At 39.0% G+C, this 17,455-nt stretch overlaps 1 protein-coding gene across 1 annotated transcript in view; it reads right to left on the bottom strand.

Moving 5' to 3' along the window:
- Positions 1–17,455, bottom strand: part of LOC122795773 (vasotocin-neurophysin VT-like) — a 121,739-nt gene that overhangs the window by 29,043 nt on the left and 75,241 nt on the right. The window contains exon 2 of the mRNA XM_044064102.1: positions 2,693–2,897. Coding sequence (XP_043920037.1) covers positions 2,693–2,897 — 205 coding nt within the window. The remainder of the gene's footprint in view (positions 1–2,692; positions 2,898–17,455) is intronic.

Raw genomic sequence — 17,455 nt, 5'->3', positions numbered from 1 at the left:
AAGACTGGTTAAGCTTATGGTTCTGTAGTTCCCAGGGTCTGTTGCTGTACCTCCTTTTTGAAGGGAGATGACGGTTTCTGTTTTCCATTCAGCAGGGACAAAACTAGTACTCAGATTGTGGTTGAAGAGTGTGCCTAATGGGGTTGCTAACTCATGTTTTAGACCATTTAAAACGTAACCTGGAATCCCATCTGGTCCCATACAGGATGTATTGTTGGCCTTAGAGAAAGCATTAATGACTTACTCTTTGGGGATGCAAGGTGGGGGAGATGTAGAGGGAATGCTTTGTGGAATGCTAGGAGGGGAGAAGGGGTGAAATTTTTACCAAACCTGTCAGCTAATAGGTTAGCTATTTTCCCAGGAGCAGTGTGTATGATGCCACCCACAGCTAGTTCAGCACATGCCTGGGTCCTACCTTTTAGGTTACGGATATAGCTGAAGAATGCCTTATGGTTATTCTTAGCTATGGTTGCTAATTTTTTTAGAAGTTGCCCTTAGAGGATTATACAAATTGTTTTATTTGTTTGCTCAAGCAGTGGAGGTGTTCTTCCAGAGCTGGGACCTCTCTTTTTTATTCTTAGACAGGAACTTCTTCCTCTTGTTGTATAACTTATTAATGCTAGATATCCACCAGTGAGGTTTGTTTTTTCTTGAGGATCTTGTTTTGATCCTATCAGGTACAGCTGTACATTGTATTTTTGTTTTTACAGGGCATTTGCGTATACCTTAGTATAGTTGTCAATGCCATCTGTGGGAACAGGAGCTTGGAAGTTATTTATGCCATCCCTTGGGAGGGTATAATTAGCTTTGGTGAAATTGTTTAGCCTGATTTCACCTAAGAGGGGTTCAGGTGTTATAGCTACTTCAAATGTGACTGATTTGTACAGATTTAACCAGGTAGGGTCCTAAACTTGTGGTGGTGCAACAGTCACCCATGTTAGTGAGGACCAGGTCAAGAATATTTGAGCCCCTTGTGGGGCTGCATACTATTTGTTCCAGGACATTAGTATTAACAAAGTCCAGGAACCTTTGAGCGAGCATGTTATTACTTGTATAAGTTTCCCAGTCAATGATGGGATAGTTAAAATCACCCATGATTAGAGTGTTTGGTTGTAATTTGATTGACTCAAGTAGGTCCAAATAAGCAGTGTAGATATCTTGGTTCATTGAAGGAGGCCTATAACTAACGATGGCTTGAAGGAGGATCTTACCCACAGTTAGTTGAACTTGGAGTAACTCCATGGAGTTTTCCTGTCTTATCAGTTCAGAGATGTATTTATCTTTGATAAAGATAGATACTCCTCCTCCTTTGGTTCTCATGCAGTCATTTTGCTGTCTGAATGTGTGGAAGGCATTGTAGTCTTGCAAGGTCTGGGTACTCTTTGTGACCCTGAAGCAAGTTTCTGTGACTGCATAGACATTAACATCTTCCAGGGAGAGGAGTGCTTACAGAGAGTGCAGTTTCTAATTTAAACTCCTAGCGTTTAGCAGCATAACCCTTAATTTATTTGTGAGTGATATTTTCACATCGGAAATTTTGTTCTTGAGACCTTGCCTAAAAAAGGCTGTATGAGGGAGGTAAGTACCTTAGCCAGTAACCGAAAGTCTAGAGGTGACAGGTGAAGACCATCTTTGGCAAAGCAGTGTTGACTACCAATCATGTCATCCCAGGCTGACAGGAACTGGATCCCCTTAGAATGACAGCAGAAACTAAGCCGATTGTTGAAGTCAATCATTTTTTGTTTATATTGTGGTATCATCCTAGGTGAGGGTAGAATGCTGCTCAATGCTAGGGTCATACCTGCCTGGGACACATATTCATAGACCTTTGTCATGTATCTCTTCATACAGTCCAGTGAAGTATGTCTCAAGTTATTCACACCAACATGAACTATGATGGAATCATAACAGTACTTGTTCTTGAGAGACTTGAGAGCACGTGTGATCTGACGGATCCTGGCAACCGATATACAGCTGACTGTAACCTTCTCCTTGTTCTGCCTGGGGATTGGGACATCTGTGTGTCTCACAATGGAATCACCAATGACTAAAAAATTTGGTTTAGATGTGCTTTGCCTTAGGAGCTTATGTGGTGAAACACTGGTGCTTGTGTTTTTATGTATATTGAGTGCTGTAGGTGCTGTATTAGATGTAACATGTTTGTGTCTGGAACGTCTCTGGTGTTTAGGTAGGTTTCTGGTGAGTAACTCTGGTTTATGTGTTGAGAGCACGGTTTGTGTAGGAGTCGTAGCATGTGGGCTGACAACCTGTTCAGTGTTACTATTATGTGTGCAAGAGAGCAAGGTTTCCAGATACGTAGTGTAGATGCATCTCTCACAAATTGTACTTGTGTGATTTGGGAGTAGAGGGTTGTCAGAGTACATGAGGCAGTTGCCACACTGCCTATGGATACCCATGTCAATCAGGCTGGTAGGAGAAATGGAGGGAAACTGACCATCCATAATGCTAAGTTAAATCCTGTTTTCAGAGTGGGGAGAGAAAATGGAGGGGTGTGGTATAAATGGGTGCACTAAACGAGGTCTATATTAATGGGGGCTCTATAAAGTGTCTATACTAACAATTGGAAGACAGAAGGAAATTTTCTCTGAAACACATCTGCTTTAGCACAATGTACTGTTGTTTTAGTAGTTTCAAACTAACTAGTAGATAAGAGTGTTAAATAACATATTACCATCAGTACAGCAAATGCCAGCAGTTGCACATCTTCCACCATTTACACTGCATGGTCTTCCTCCAGCCTCACAGGGGGAAGGCAAATAATTCTCTTCTAGACATCTCAAAGTCTCTGCGGTGCCAACATAACAACCAAATTCCTCTCCACAGCAAATATAAGGACCAAAACAGTGACCCCGACTCCGTGGACCACATGACATACACTGGAAGACAAAAAAAAATGTTTGGCCAAAGATTTGTAAAGTAGGACTTTGTAGGCTTACAATGTGATAAAGGAGGCGGCATTTTATTTCATTGGATGATGATAAAATATAGTCAGTTACTGCTTGCATAAAACTATGTAACAAAAAAGCTGCATCAGTAAAAACTGCTGCCAAATAGCAAACATATACAATATTACATTTAACTAACTTCGGTATCTATGGTCTGGGGCTTTGTGTTGCATGTGTAAGTCTACAATTAAACACTGATGTGTATATACATATATATAATATATATATATATATATATATATATATATATATATATATATATATATATATATATATATATATATATTTTTTTTTTTTATTTAGCTGGCAGGTGAACTAAACCACAAATGAAACTTTCTCCTTCATGACCTGGATACCGAGCTGAAGCAAGGTGACAACATACGTACAGATATGTGAACGGCAATGAAGAGATAAAATACACACAGGTTAACAGTCACCCTTCCATTAAACACTGAAAGCACAGCAACTGGCAGTGTTTATAAAAACCCAAAGTAATATTAGTTTTAAGGCATAATATACACATTGCAAGTCATATAATACATATATGAGGAAATCACATACAGTTAGAATTATCTGGTGGGACTTATGTTACCTATTTTTGCTTATATTCACTGAGTATGGACCTCTCTTGATTATTTGTAAAACTATAGTCATACTGTATCTCATGAAATGAAATAACATATAATTAAAGTATCACTTTTATGGTAAAAAGATTAGGAGATACAGCTTTCTTTTATTTAAACAAGAAACATCTTTATTGAATTATCACTTATGACATAAACAATCATACATTTATAAACAAAAACAAACCATATTGACATATTTTCAGTTGCAAACATTATATATCTCCCACAATCTTCTGTAGAGTTATTGCCAGTCAAACATTACAGAGCTCATTCAATTCCTGCCTTCCTCTAAATTTTACTCCTCCTCCTCCTCCAAACACCACTCTGCATGTATTGCTCCCACAGTTCCCATCCATTTCCAAAGATGCCACCCCCAATTCCTCCATCTGCATCACTACATTCATCAGTTCTAGTATGGTTGGTTTATACTTTGATTTCAACTCTCCAGTAATAGCACCTTTGGAAGCCACCAGAAGAAAACTCAGCAAAGCCTTACTTATGTCCAGGCAATTCCAATTCTGTATCACAGCTTAAGGGATATAATCTTTTTAGTTATATCAATTTTCTCAATCAGTATCTCTGATGAAGCAGTATGCAGGTATTCCTGTGGAAGTTTGGAAGCTGCATAGAGAAAGATGCAGATTTTTTTTTATTCAATTACAGTTTTAGCATTTAGGGATACTTAAAATTGGTCTCAGCCAGGTTTGTAAGGCAATATTTTTACTTTTTGAAAGTCTGTATCTAGAATCCACCAGATGCAGAAACCTAATACTTATAAAATCAATATCAATAATGAAAAAAGTGGGAAATGCATTAAACACTGCATTTAAGATTATGGAATAAACTTCCCATAACAGCCAGTTATCAGCTTCCTTGAAAAATAATCTTGATGTATGTTTAAGAAGTATAAATATGAACTTTGAGCTTCTTGAATGCCAGTAGGCAATATGCTTGACAATCAAACCTGTAAACATAGGGGTCTTTATTACTTGGGATACTCAGTCCCTGCCAGCATGTTTTGCAATAGCATTTGACGTGTTGCTGTTCACCCACCCTGGTGCGCCTTAATCTGTTGTTACCCTTGTTACAATGTCTTTTGTGGGTATATGCCTTCAATAAGGACAGCTCTCCTCTGAAAAGTAGGCCTGAAATTTTACTTACAGGGGATGTGACCTCATATTTAATATGCATCTGTCCTGGTTAACCTTTTACTCTTGTCTTCTGGGCCAGAGAAGAAAATTCTTACGGTGGGAGAATGAAACTTGGAATAGTGACTGGCCAGATGCAATAGCCAATCAGGTGCCATCACTTCCTTTCCCAGTTTACTTATCAAGTGAATCTTACACCCTTCCGGAAGTCTACCTAGCACCTGTTCTAACTTCTGCTAACTGCCAGTGATGTGTAAGGATGTCTCTAAAGAGCATATGTGTCAAGGGCAGCAACAAAATAAAACCAGTCCATCTCTGTCTGATGGATATGATTGGCACATTTCTCAACCTTCAGTCCTCACCACAGTAGAAAGATGCACTGCCATCCACCAGTCTCATAGAATTTCCATTGTATCTATATCTCTATAGCCAGTGTCGACTCACAACTTAACTCTTGAGAAAAAACTTTTTTTTCATTTAGATATTATTGTGGGGATTCTACCTTCTTCCAGATCCTCATAAGAGGCAGCCAAGAACACTCCTCCAGGAAGCACAGGCATCTGACTTCATGTGCTATCCCCCTGGTCTGAATACTCTTTGAGCTAGAACCACCAGCCTAGGCCACATAATCAGTTACCTGAGTCATAAGATAATAAAGGTTAGAAATACAAGCTTCTTCATGGAGTTGTTTTCTCTTTGTGACTGTGACACTCTCCTGACAGGTGAGACGTATAATTCGTGTCAATTCTGGGCTTGCATTTATCTGCTCTTATCGTATAATGTCAGTCAAATAACCTACAACCTATCAGCTTACACTTTAGTTGCTTATTGCCACTTGCTCTAAAATGACAAATGTCCTACCTCCCACTAATGTAATCCTAGTAAATTATGTATCCCTTCCAAAATCCACCCCTAGTAAACTCCATAATCCTTCAAGCACTCTACCTCTAACCTTAAACCTCCCACCCATCTCAAACACTAACTTGAATCCTCTTTCCTTGACCCTAAACCTACAACTTCCTCTCACTCCCAAAACCTAAATTCCCTTATTGTTCTCTAATCCTAAACTCTCCTCCTGTTCCTTGAACCTAAATTCAATGGTCACTCCTTAACCCTAAATTCTCCACTCATTGTACTACCTAAACCTGCAGTGGTGCAGCGGCTAGTGTTTTCACCTCACAGCAAGAGGCCCTCCAGTTCAATTCTTAGCTGGGGTGTCTCTAGGTGCTCTAGTCCCCCCCCCCATTCGAAAGACATGCATATGGAGCCTTTCTCCTCGGGCCTCCACTGAAAATGGGCTCTATCCCAATTGGACTTTCCTGGTAAACAAATGTTTAACAAAAAAAAAACCCCTTCCCTTCTGCGCATTAATCCTAAATGCCCCAAATTATTCTCCTAACTCTAAACTTCTCTTCAGTTCCTAAAGTTAATTTTCTTGAGTACTGATTATACTTAAATTCCTTGATCATTCCCTAATCCTAAAGTCCTCTCCTGCTCACTAAACCTAAATTCTCCACCTACTCCCCAAGCCTAACTGTTCCTCCTGCTTCCTGAATCTAAAACTTTCAGTCATGCTATAGTTCTAAATTATCTGTCCGTTGCTTACAAGTAATCACAAATCCTATGTTCTAACCCTAAGCCCAAATCCCCCAGTTAACCCTGAAACCTAACAATGAACCTCCCACCACATCCACTCTCCCCCCACAGATGACATTCTTGTCTTACTCACATTCAGCTATTTGTTTGTGAAGCAGAATTGCCCCATCTTGTTTGAGTATATAGTCAAATTTAAACATTAATATATGCCCATGCAAGTTGTATTTGCTTTCCCTCTCATTTCTGTTCTAAGGTATAAATACTGATACAAGTCTGTCTTAGAATATCATGGGCAGAGACATATCTGAACCTGTAGGAAGGCAGCAATTCTAGTGCAGGGTATTATAAGTAGTCCTATCAGAGACTTCAAAAAAACAATATGATGGGATAATCTCTGAAATATAGTTTGATTTGACATTAGAAGTCCTGTTAGCCTATCATGAAACAAACAACTGATTTGTCCTATTTTTTTTAATAACAATATCTCAGTTACCTGTAACGTAGCTAAAAAGGGAAAGCAGATATTCCCTTTGTTGTCATGCATTGGGGGTGCAGCTGTAGTTGAAGGGATTGCTTCAAAGCACCAGAAGTCTTTAAACATAAAGGCACAGTCATTCTTCACTATGTACCCCATCGATGCGTATGATTATAGAATTTACTGCACATTAATGATTAATGCTCAAAAATTGTTTCCCTAAGGTGACTGCTACCGAATGCATTTTTCTAACACAGGAACACCATGTTTGCTATCTCAACAGGTTTAAAGGGATCTAAATATAACTTTTCACAGTATGAAATTTAAATACTAAGATGAATATTTTGCTTGAAGAGTTTCAGAGGTGTAAAAAGACATTTACAGAACATTTAGTTTCAGATATGAGTGTACATGAGGGTAGTACATTAGTCTGAAAGGTGACAGAGCTGACATATTTATTATGAGGGAAGAATAAGGCAGTCCTGTGTCACAGAATTCATATAGGCAGTCCAAGAATCTACTAACAGAGCACAGGAAAAGGCTAATATAATTACTCTTAGACCAGAGAGTAAATTACTTCCATTTTATAAAGTATGACTTCCTGGTTGAAGGCCTCCACACCTCTCTCAATACAGCAGAAGACCTATAGTCCTTGTTATAAGTTAGTGCCAGTGGACAGATGTCAGGATATGGGAGATGCAAAAATGCTCTTTAGAAGTCTTGTGGCCCAGTGGTTAGGGGTGTGGTTTCCTGAGTGCAGTTTTCTGAGTTAAATCTCTGATAACAGAAAAAAATGTAAGTTAATTTATTTTACTCACTTTTCTTAGGCAGATCCTGAAAACTGTCTATCTAGTTCAGTGATTTACTCTGTTTAACAAATGTTAAGTAAATAACCTTTACCAATTACAAGTTCACAAAGAAACAAAAAAGTTAAAAAAACAAACAAGTGGCTAAGGTTTTTTAAGGGATGGGGGGGGGGGGTGTGCTAAGAAAATGCCTGGATAGGAAGCTACGTTTGGTTAGACAAAAGGTCCATCTCAGTCTTGAAAGGGCAGCACATCTTAAAGATAGTTTGGAAGGGTACATCTACTCAATAGTTACTTACCAGCTACTCAATAGTTACTTAACAGCTACTCAATGGTTACTTTAAATTACATTGGCAAGGGGAACAAAAAAGAGAAAGTGGATGGCCATGCTCAACTGTACACAGGAAAAATTTCCAGTTCATACATTATCTGTGAAAAAATACAAAATTGCCTCAAATAATGAATGATAGCATTATTATTAAATGTAAGGTGTCTAAGATGACTGGCTTGCTGCACGTAGTCATACAATAAGGTAAGGTTGGCATTGCTGGTGTTACTGAAACACAGATGAATAACAATAGACAATGGGATATGGAATTGCCAGGATATATATTATTCAGAAATGACAGAGAAAGGAAGGCTGAAGCTGCAGGGTGAAGTTACACTGTATGTAGGGATGGATAATAAATATGACATTAATTAACATGTACAATAACTCTTAAAAAGTTGCGATGGACAGCGTCTCACTCAGGATTAGTTTATTTTCTTGCGTACAGTAAGTGCTGGAAGAAGCTCCAGCTTAGCTATGTCTCTGAATAAGATTAAGTGAATACATGGAGAATATACCTCTCAGCTGTACAGATTTTCACAGAATGTCCAGATTTTAGCCTCATATTTTTGGACTGTTTCTCATGAAATTGTGGTTTTCTGGCAAATCGCTGGCAAATTATTGAACTTTGAAGTCAGAAAATAATGTTTGAGTTTCAGACTTCACACCCTTCAGAAAATTCCTGCTAATGCAAAACTTGTCATTCTATCAACTTTCTAAGCTTATAAGAGCAATATTTAAAATGTGTCCCTGATTTGGGCCTTTGTCCCCCTATTATTTATGACTTTGTCCAGATTTCTTGCTCTAACAGGTTGAGAGGTATGATGGAGAATGAAAGAGTAAATGAGTGAATATCAAGGGAAGCAAGAGAAAACAAATTGCAGAAAGTTGTAAGTACCATAGCTGCTAAGATAGAAATAATGATACTGGGAGCTGTGAGTTTAATGCCAAATGCCATAAGCCATCAGACTTTTCAAGAAAGGGATATGAAAAGACACCAGGCAACAGAATGTAGGAGCTGAGTAGACTAGGGAGGGGTACACTAATGGGGAGTAGGGATCTGCCATAGAGCTTAACTGCTATCGTTTAGACATAGCACTATAACTTGGGCCCTCAGATTTAGTCTCACTCCTCCTAGATTTATAATGCTGCTCCTAACGTCAAACCTATTTATGGCTACTTACTTTATTAAGTACAAAAAATTAAGGCTATACAAAGATTCAAAACTACTAGCTATATAGGATCAGGTGTATGAAGACCTTCTTTTGTGAAAAATAAGAAAGTGTTCCTCTTTCTGACCTTCTGCTATGAATTTTTAAAAATGTCAGAGCTGTGATTTTTAGTGCTTGCAGATTGAGAGGTATGGAATTTGCTGAGGCAGTCTTGGCATTCCCAAGATGCAAAGTACAGAATGTGCCAGATAACTGATGTTTTGAACCAAGGGGATGTTATTAAATTAGTACAGGATTGCACAAAAAAGAATAAAACAGTGCAAAATCATAAGGAGTTAGGGATTTTCAGGTAAAGTGTCATTTAGCAATTTAGCAAACAGAGAAAAAAACAGAAAGCAGAGATGAGTATATGGGATTTCGGAGGGGTGCAGTATTATAAATTAGGATAAATAATTAAGGATAAAATGTAAGGTGTACAAAACAGTAGTGCAACCAGTACTACTCTATGGTACAAAATCTTTGGCAGTGAAGGCAGCACAGTTGAGTAAGCTAGAGGTCATGGAGATGAAGTACCTGAGATGGGTTTTAGGATAAACACTGTAGGACAGACAAAGAGATGAAGACACCAAAGCAGAAGCCAAAGTAACTCCAAATGCAGTGAAGGTGAAAGAGAACAGATTTAGAAGGTTGAGATACATGTGTAGAAAACAGAGGGCAATCTGGTGAAAAAGATTTGGGAGAGACAGGAAGAAACCAAAAGGAGATGAGGATATTCAGCAAAGAGATGGATGGGTGGATGGATGGATGGATGGATGGATTGTGAGGAAAGACCTGCCGCACTCAGGCAGGACAATGGAAACTGGTAGGAGAGTGGCACTGAATAGAGAAGGAAAGATGGGAGAACTTGATGTGACACCTCAACCCCATGTAGAAAATGTGAAAAAGGGGATTGATGACGACTTTAGGCAGCAGTGAACCCTGCGGTTGCTGGGGCCCCCCTGTTGCTGGGGGGGACCCCAACCACAGCAAGTTATCTTATCTTGATATTTTATAATATGTTTGTCAAACCAACAAAAACTAGTACAGCAGTCTTGTTTATTTAATAAACCAGGTGGGTATAACTCTTATTTATACCGCCTTTAAAATTGAAAGATATTGCTGGTCATAGTTGTAAGATTATGCTCAACAAGGTTTTAAGGTTGAAAGTAATTCTGCTAGAAATATGCAATATAAATAAGGTATAAAATAAAGCTTGTGGTTTTACTATAAAATAAAGCTTGCTTAAATGTAGAAATAGAGTTTAGTGATCAGCATCCATACTAAATGACTGTGGCTTGAAAAATAAGGAACTTGCTTAATGGACATGTTTTCATACAGAATCAGCAAAAATGTAAAATCTGCTTTTTTAAAGAATGGACAACAGGACATGTTTCTATCATATGACACTGTTACAATGTATTTCCTTAAAAAACATGCTTTTCTGCATTTATCAGCATTTGCACAAGATGGTTCCTCAAAAGACAATACCATTACAGGATGAAAACATATTTTTCTGCAAACATCAGCAAACAGATGTTCTCATACAAAGTCCAAAATAGAATACCAAGAGAAAAACAGGATTTGAATTGCGTGACTAGAACAGTATAAAGAGACTATAGCAGATAATATTGTTAGAGATATCTGTGTAGAAACACACACTTGTTCTGAGGTAATATTGTATCTCTCACCTCATCCATGTTCAAGAATTAAAGTAGAACAGTACCTAAAGCTGCTGCAGTAGTCTGTTTGGTTTGTTATAAAAAGTTATTTGTTACTGCTCTGAGTTTGGTGCTGCAAAGTATATTCTCTCATCAGTGTATATTCTGCAAGTTTCTGTATGCAACAGACTGTGAATGCAACTATAACCAGACTTTGATTTCAGCAAAACCCAGCCAGCAAGACTAAGTGTCTTAAGAAGACTTCAGATCCATCACAGTAAGCACCATAGTAACTACAATAATTAAAATTAATTTTTCAATGGCGAGCCTACCTGCATTCAAACACAGAGGGAAGGGTAAGCCATGCAGAGGGTCACTTCAGTCAAATTGCAGTAACTAACATTTGTATGTATGTGTAAATCCTAAACAGAGGTACTCCAGTTTATGCAGCTTGCAGTAGTAATGCTTTTCAGACGTCTGAATCTAGATTGAGCCTGAAGTCCAGGAAAGTCGCAGTGCCATTAATTCTTCAAGAAAGGTGGACATCTACTTTCACAGCATCTCACTGCATATTGTGTTTCCCCAGCTTCTTGAGTGACTCTGAAAAATTTCCAGCCATCAGCAACAACGCCCTGATAACCTGTTTTCTTGCTAACTGGTAAGACTTTTTCCTATGTCACATTTTTAGTATGGATGCTAGTAGACATAATTTGAGCAGGTGTAAGCCAAGCTTTAGTAAATTGCAATGTTGGTATACACAGCACATTAGTAAATGTAAAACCTTATTAGGGCAAGTTGATAGTAAGGCATTATGCAAATGTATTACAATATTTGACTGGTATCTCAAAGAAAACCATGTGGGGTATGACATTATTGTGTGATTCAACAAAAACTGCATTTTGTGTGTCATGCCATAAAAAGTATTGCATGGTATTGCTAAAAATAGACTGTGAAGACAGACCTTTTCATGATAAAAAATTAACTAAGGGTAAAGTGTTTCCATTATATTCAGATGTTGAACAGCTATGTCCTGTGACCACATGTAAAAGGTTTATTTCAAAGTTACAACAGGAGTCAAATCAGTTACTGACAGGACCTCTACTACATTTTGTTACAATGGAATTTAATAAACTTCTAAAAGAAAGACACAATAACTTCAGGAAGCTTAAACAAGTTATACAAACATTTTTGCAAAAATGCATAGGAGTTTTAAATTCAGCAGAACAGGTTACTAAAGAATGTCAGAAAGACCATGCAACATTACAGGAAACTGTTATACAGCAATTACAAGATAGAGGAAATAAATTAGCTGAACTGACAGAGACTGACTTCCTCCATACAACAGCTAAGCTTAAGAGAACATTGGGGAAGAGCAGAAAATTACAGCTAATCTGTACAAAAGAGATATATTTTATAATATGTTTGTGTTTTGAAAATGGTTAAGCATACATGGTAGGATGGTAAAATACAAATCATTCCCAAATGTTTAAAACTTTCATTCAATTAAAGCAAGATATTTATCAGTAATACAGTAAAGTAGAGCATATGACTGCCATTCTCATAGCATAGTCAAAAGGTAAACAAAACAGTTCTAGTGTATAAAAATTAAATAAAAATAGTTAAAAAGAGTAAAGATTTACAGATAAAAGACTGACATGTTTGTATAAAGATTAAAGTCACAAGACTGACATGCATGCGCTGTATTTTCATACAACGCACAAGAATAACAGGCAGACAACAGAAAATATAAATATAATGTAAATATAAACATGTGTTAGTTTAGCTAATATCTATTTGTTTTTTACAATTTTTTATAATTGTACAGTAACACCACACCAAACAGTTAAAGTTCTGAATTTTAAAAATAAATAAAATCACAGATGGTATTAGTCAAGCAATCTTTGTAAAATGAATGGCAGAGCAGTTAAATAAATAAAAAATACTGAAAAATATGTGAGCTAATTGCAAAATAATGCTAGTTATGTAGTATGAATACATAGTTATGCAAATCACAAATATAATATTAAGTGTTTTATAACTGCATTTTACTATCAAATTGCAAGTGTGTTAACAGATGATTAAAGGAAACATGCTAAAAGAATTAACTATGGTCTACAGAGTGTGAAACCAGACTTTGATTTCAGCAAAACCCAGCTAGCAAGACTGAGTGTCTTAAGATGACTTTGGAGCCATCACAGTAAGCACTATAGTAACTACAATAATTACAATTAATTTTTCAATAGTAACAATGTTTTGTCAAGCAACAGGCTTCACAATTCCATTAAATATTTTACTACTTACATAATGTTCCTGGCTTAGTTAAGCTCTGCTGGGGACATTTTCTTCACTAAAACTAACAATGTTGCCAACTTTAGTTACCTGCAATACCTGTGGCTATAAGAGGTCCCTTAATCATCCTTGGCTGTGTTGCTGGATGGGGAAAATGAGGAGAAAAAATTTATTATTTTCCTGATTATGCAATTTAACCTGAACAGAGCTGGAATATAATTGTGTTAAAAAAGGCTGATAATGAACATAAGCAAGGTAAGCAATAGAGAGATCAGACATTTAGAGTGACTGATCTCAGTCCAAACCTTGGATTTTAAGCGCTGATGCTTCCCATCTTCGGGGATGGTTTTAGGTTCATAGGTTCATACTAGGCTATCTGCCCTAGGGCATTTATAAGCCTAGCCAGAGTGTGTGTGGCTTTCGCCACCCCTTGGAATGAGAATACTATGCCCATTTAGGGTTTAGTTTACTGTGCCTCTGTCTAGTAGTGACACAGAGATGACCCCCGGGGTAAACCTACGATCTCCCATCCACTCGTCAAGATTCCTCTTGAAGAGAGTCAGTGAGAGGCTCTGCCTAACATGGACTGGGATTTTGTTCCAAAGTGTAGGGAGCCTCTGGGTTATGAATCTGTCCCTCCAGCACTTCCTATTTATTTCTGTGTTTAGGTTCAAATCTCTCACTCTCGTGGCTCTGGTGGATTTGGATTTTCTGAGGTGGAGCATGTCCATTAATTCTGGATTGGACATGGCCTTGTACATCAGGCATAGATCGCCTCTGAGTAGGCAGTATGCGACTGAATAGAGCTGGAGTTTTTTCAGTCGGGCAGCATATGACATATGTTTGAGACCCTTGATCCTCTTAGTGAGGTACTTTTGGGGCCTTTCTAACTGCTGCAGGTGTTGGTTTAGGTACATCCCAAATGGGGCATTGTACCCAATTATGGGCCTGATAAGGGAAGAGTAGAGGGGCACAATGACTTCTCTTGATCTAGATGTGAATCCTTTCATGATCAGGTGGGCTATATAGAAGGTCTTCCTAACCACTTTGGCAACGTGAGTGTCAAATGAGAGGTTTCTGTCAACTTGGGTCCCTAGGTCCCTGATTACTTCTACTGTAATTAATGGATTACCACCTATGTGGTAATTTGTGGGTACATTGTTTTTCCCATAGGGTATGACTATACATTTTTTGGCATTCAAGTTTAAGGCCATGGCTCTGGCACCAGTTTTCTGTTTCCATGAGGCCTTTCTGAAGGATGCTTGTGTCTGCTGGAGTATCAATTATGGCGCCTAGTTTGCAGTCATCTGCGAACTTTGTCAGCCACAATCCTCCTATGTTTGCTTGCACCTCTGAAAAATAAATGCCGAACAAGAGGGGTCCCAGGTCCGAGCCCTGTGGGACAACGCTTGTGACTGGCTTAGAGTCTGACATGGCTCCAGCAATTCTGACCTTGTGGGTTCTGTCCTTGAGCCAGTTTGCAACCCATCTTATGACATATGGGTTTACATTTAAGCTGGTGAGCTTGTCTATGATGTCCAAGTGGGGTATTGTGTCGAAGGCTTTTGCAAGGTCGAGGTAGGCTGTGTGAACTGCCTTACCCTCATCAATGGCCTTAGTGAGTGTTTCAAAAAAGTTGACCAGGTTCAAAAGGCAGGATCTGCCCTTGACAAAGCTGAATTGGGTAGGATCCAGTGTCTGTAGGTCCCCAATGTCTTTGTTTATGAGTTCCATAATGATCCTCTCCACAGCTTTACAGACCAGGCTCGTCAAGCTTATGGGGCAGTAATTTCCAGGGTCCGTAGAGGCACCTCCTTTGTGGAGTGGGACCACTGTTGCTGTATGCCATTCTTTGGGTACATATCCTGTAGTAAGGCTAAGATTAAACAGCCACCTTATGTGCGGGTTTAGTACCTCTTGGAGTTCATGTAGCACGCAACCCGGGACACCGTCTGGTCCCACTGATGCTGTGTTTTTAGCTTTGGAGAGGGCGGCTCTCACCAGGGCATCAGAGATGTCAGGGAGGCTACACTCTGCTGGGATTGATATTTCTCCTTTTGAGGGGGAGGGGGGAATTTGCACTGAACCTGTCTGCCAGTATGTTGGCAATGTCTGTGGGTTCAGTGTATTTTTTGTCATTTTGGACTAATTCTGAGCATATCTGGGAGTTTCCACCCAGGTTTCTAACATAACTAAAGAAGGCCTTGTGATTGTCTTTAGTGTCTTTTGCGATTTTTCTCTCATAGTTGGCCTTGGATGATTTTATGAGTGATCATAGTTTTTGCTAGTACTGATCAGAGATGCCTTCCCTTTTAGGGATTTTGCTCTGTCATGTAGTAGCTTCCTCCTCCTGTTGTAAAGTTTGTTTATGGCTGGGATCCACCAGGCAGGACGTCTGCCTTTGGGGGAATGGGTCTTGGTTTTATTTGGGATTGCATGATCCATGCCTTCTTGAATGTGTTCGTAGAAAGCATTTATAAAGGATTCAGCAGTGTGGTCTGTGGTTTCCACTGGCCCAGGGGCCTTGAAGGATACCACTTCAGTCTTTAGAAGTGTGAAGTCAGCTTTTGAGAAATTCTTCACTGTGGTCTTTTGTGCTGGGGGTGGGGGCGGGATGTGAATTTCCAATGAGATTAGTTTATAGTCTGATCTCACCAATGAGGGGTATACTTCCGGTGTGGAGCATTGTGTCCCCATGTTTGTGATGATCAGGTCTAGTATATTATCTCCTCTTGTGGGAGTGGTGACTAGTTGTTCCATTGCATTTGAGTTTATGAATTCTAGGAACCTTTGGGCTAGGGTGTTGGGGCTTGAGTAATGCTCCCAGTCTATGTTTGGGTAGTTGAAGTCTCACAAAATGATGGTATTTGGAGAGACATTCATATTCTCCAGTGTCTTCAGGAAGGCTGAGTGGGGTTCTTGAGTTTGAGAGGGTGGTCTGTAGCATGCTACAAACTGTAGGGCAGTTTTGCCTATGGTTAGTTGCACATGGATGGTCTCCGAAACTTCGTGCGTTGCCACTAACCTGGAGGTGTGGGTATCTTTGATGAATATGGATACTCCCCCTCCTTTTGTGGTTTGGTCCAAGTTTTGGGGCCAAAAAGCATGATATGAGATATAACCTGGTAGTGCTGGGGTGCTCTCAGGAGCCTTGAACCAGGTTTCAGTCACTGCACAGACATCGATGTTCTCCATACTGAGGAGGGCTTCGAGAATGTGCATTTTGAGGTTTAGACTTCTGGCGTTGTGCAGCATTACCCTTAGTTTTTTTCCACTTGTGTTTTCTAGGGAGGTGGGTTTGTCTTTTGAGCCTTGCCTAAAAAAGGCACTATGGGGGTGGCAAGAGCCTTAGCCAATATCCGGATGCCCAGGGGTGACAGGTGCAAGCTGTCCCTTGTGAAGCAGCGTGGCTTGTCAAGCATGTCATCCCAAGCAGACAGACATTGGATCCCCTTTGAATGACACCAGTAATTGAGCCAATTGTTAAAGCTGATCATTTTGTCTTTGTACTGAGGTATCATTCTTGGTGAGGGTAAGATGCTGCTCAGGGTCAGGGTCATACCGGCCTGGGCTACATAATCAGAGAGCTCCTCTATGCCCCACTGGTGAGCAAAAAAACTTCCTTCTATCCAAGTAAGGTAATGGGCAATACAGGAACTATCCCAAAGTCCAGAATACAGCAAAGCCTGTATAGGGGACTATTCTAGCCAGGGGAAAGGTGGGAAACAAGGATTTTTTTTTTTTTCAAGAAAGCAACAGGAAAATGCAGAAAAACAACAGTATACTAAATGCACAGGCTAACGCACTTGAGTGGGCAGCCTCAACAGTTAAATTAAACAAAAGGTAATAAAAAAACGCTAAATACTCTTTCAGGGAGTTTTATAAATACTGGCAGAACACTAAATACTATAATTCACAACTTTGCTAAATAATTCAGTGCAATATCAATAATAGCTGAATAAAGCTTCATAACTGGGAACATGTTTTAAATATTAATCTATTTCAATTCAAAAGTTAATAGAGTAACACCTTTTGCTTCAACATGCCTCTTTTTGGACAATAAGTATAAAACTACAATGTCTGGATTTATTGACTGTAATCCTGACAGATTTAAAAGCAAATCAAGCTTTTCTTATGAAGGACAGGGCAAAATTATGAGCAAAATCAGGGAAGGCCTGTGAAATCAGGGATAGTGAAAGGTTTGCATTACTTCTTATTGAGATAAATAAAAGTGACGTACCCCTGCTGCTGTATGACGACTGCTAAAGAGTAGTCACTGACCTGGTGTGCCAGTACCAGTGTTGCACAATGTATTGCAATTTGCTGAAATAAGTACAAAACTAGTATTGCTG

The sequence above is a fragment of the Protopterus annectens genome, chromosome 2.part2, assembly GCF_019279795.1.
Source record: "Protopterus annectens isolate FY-2018-M chromosome 2.part2, PAN1.0, whole genome shotgun sequence".
Lineage (NCBI taxonomy): Eukaryota > Metazoa > Chordata > Ceratodontiformes > Protopteridae > Protopterus > Protopterus annectens.
This window is presented reverse-complemented; position numbering and strand designations above follow the sequence as displayed.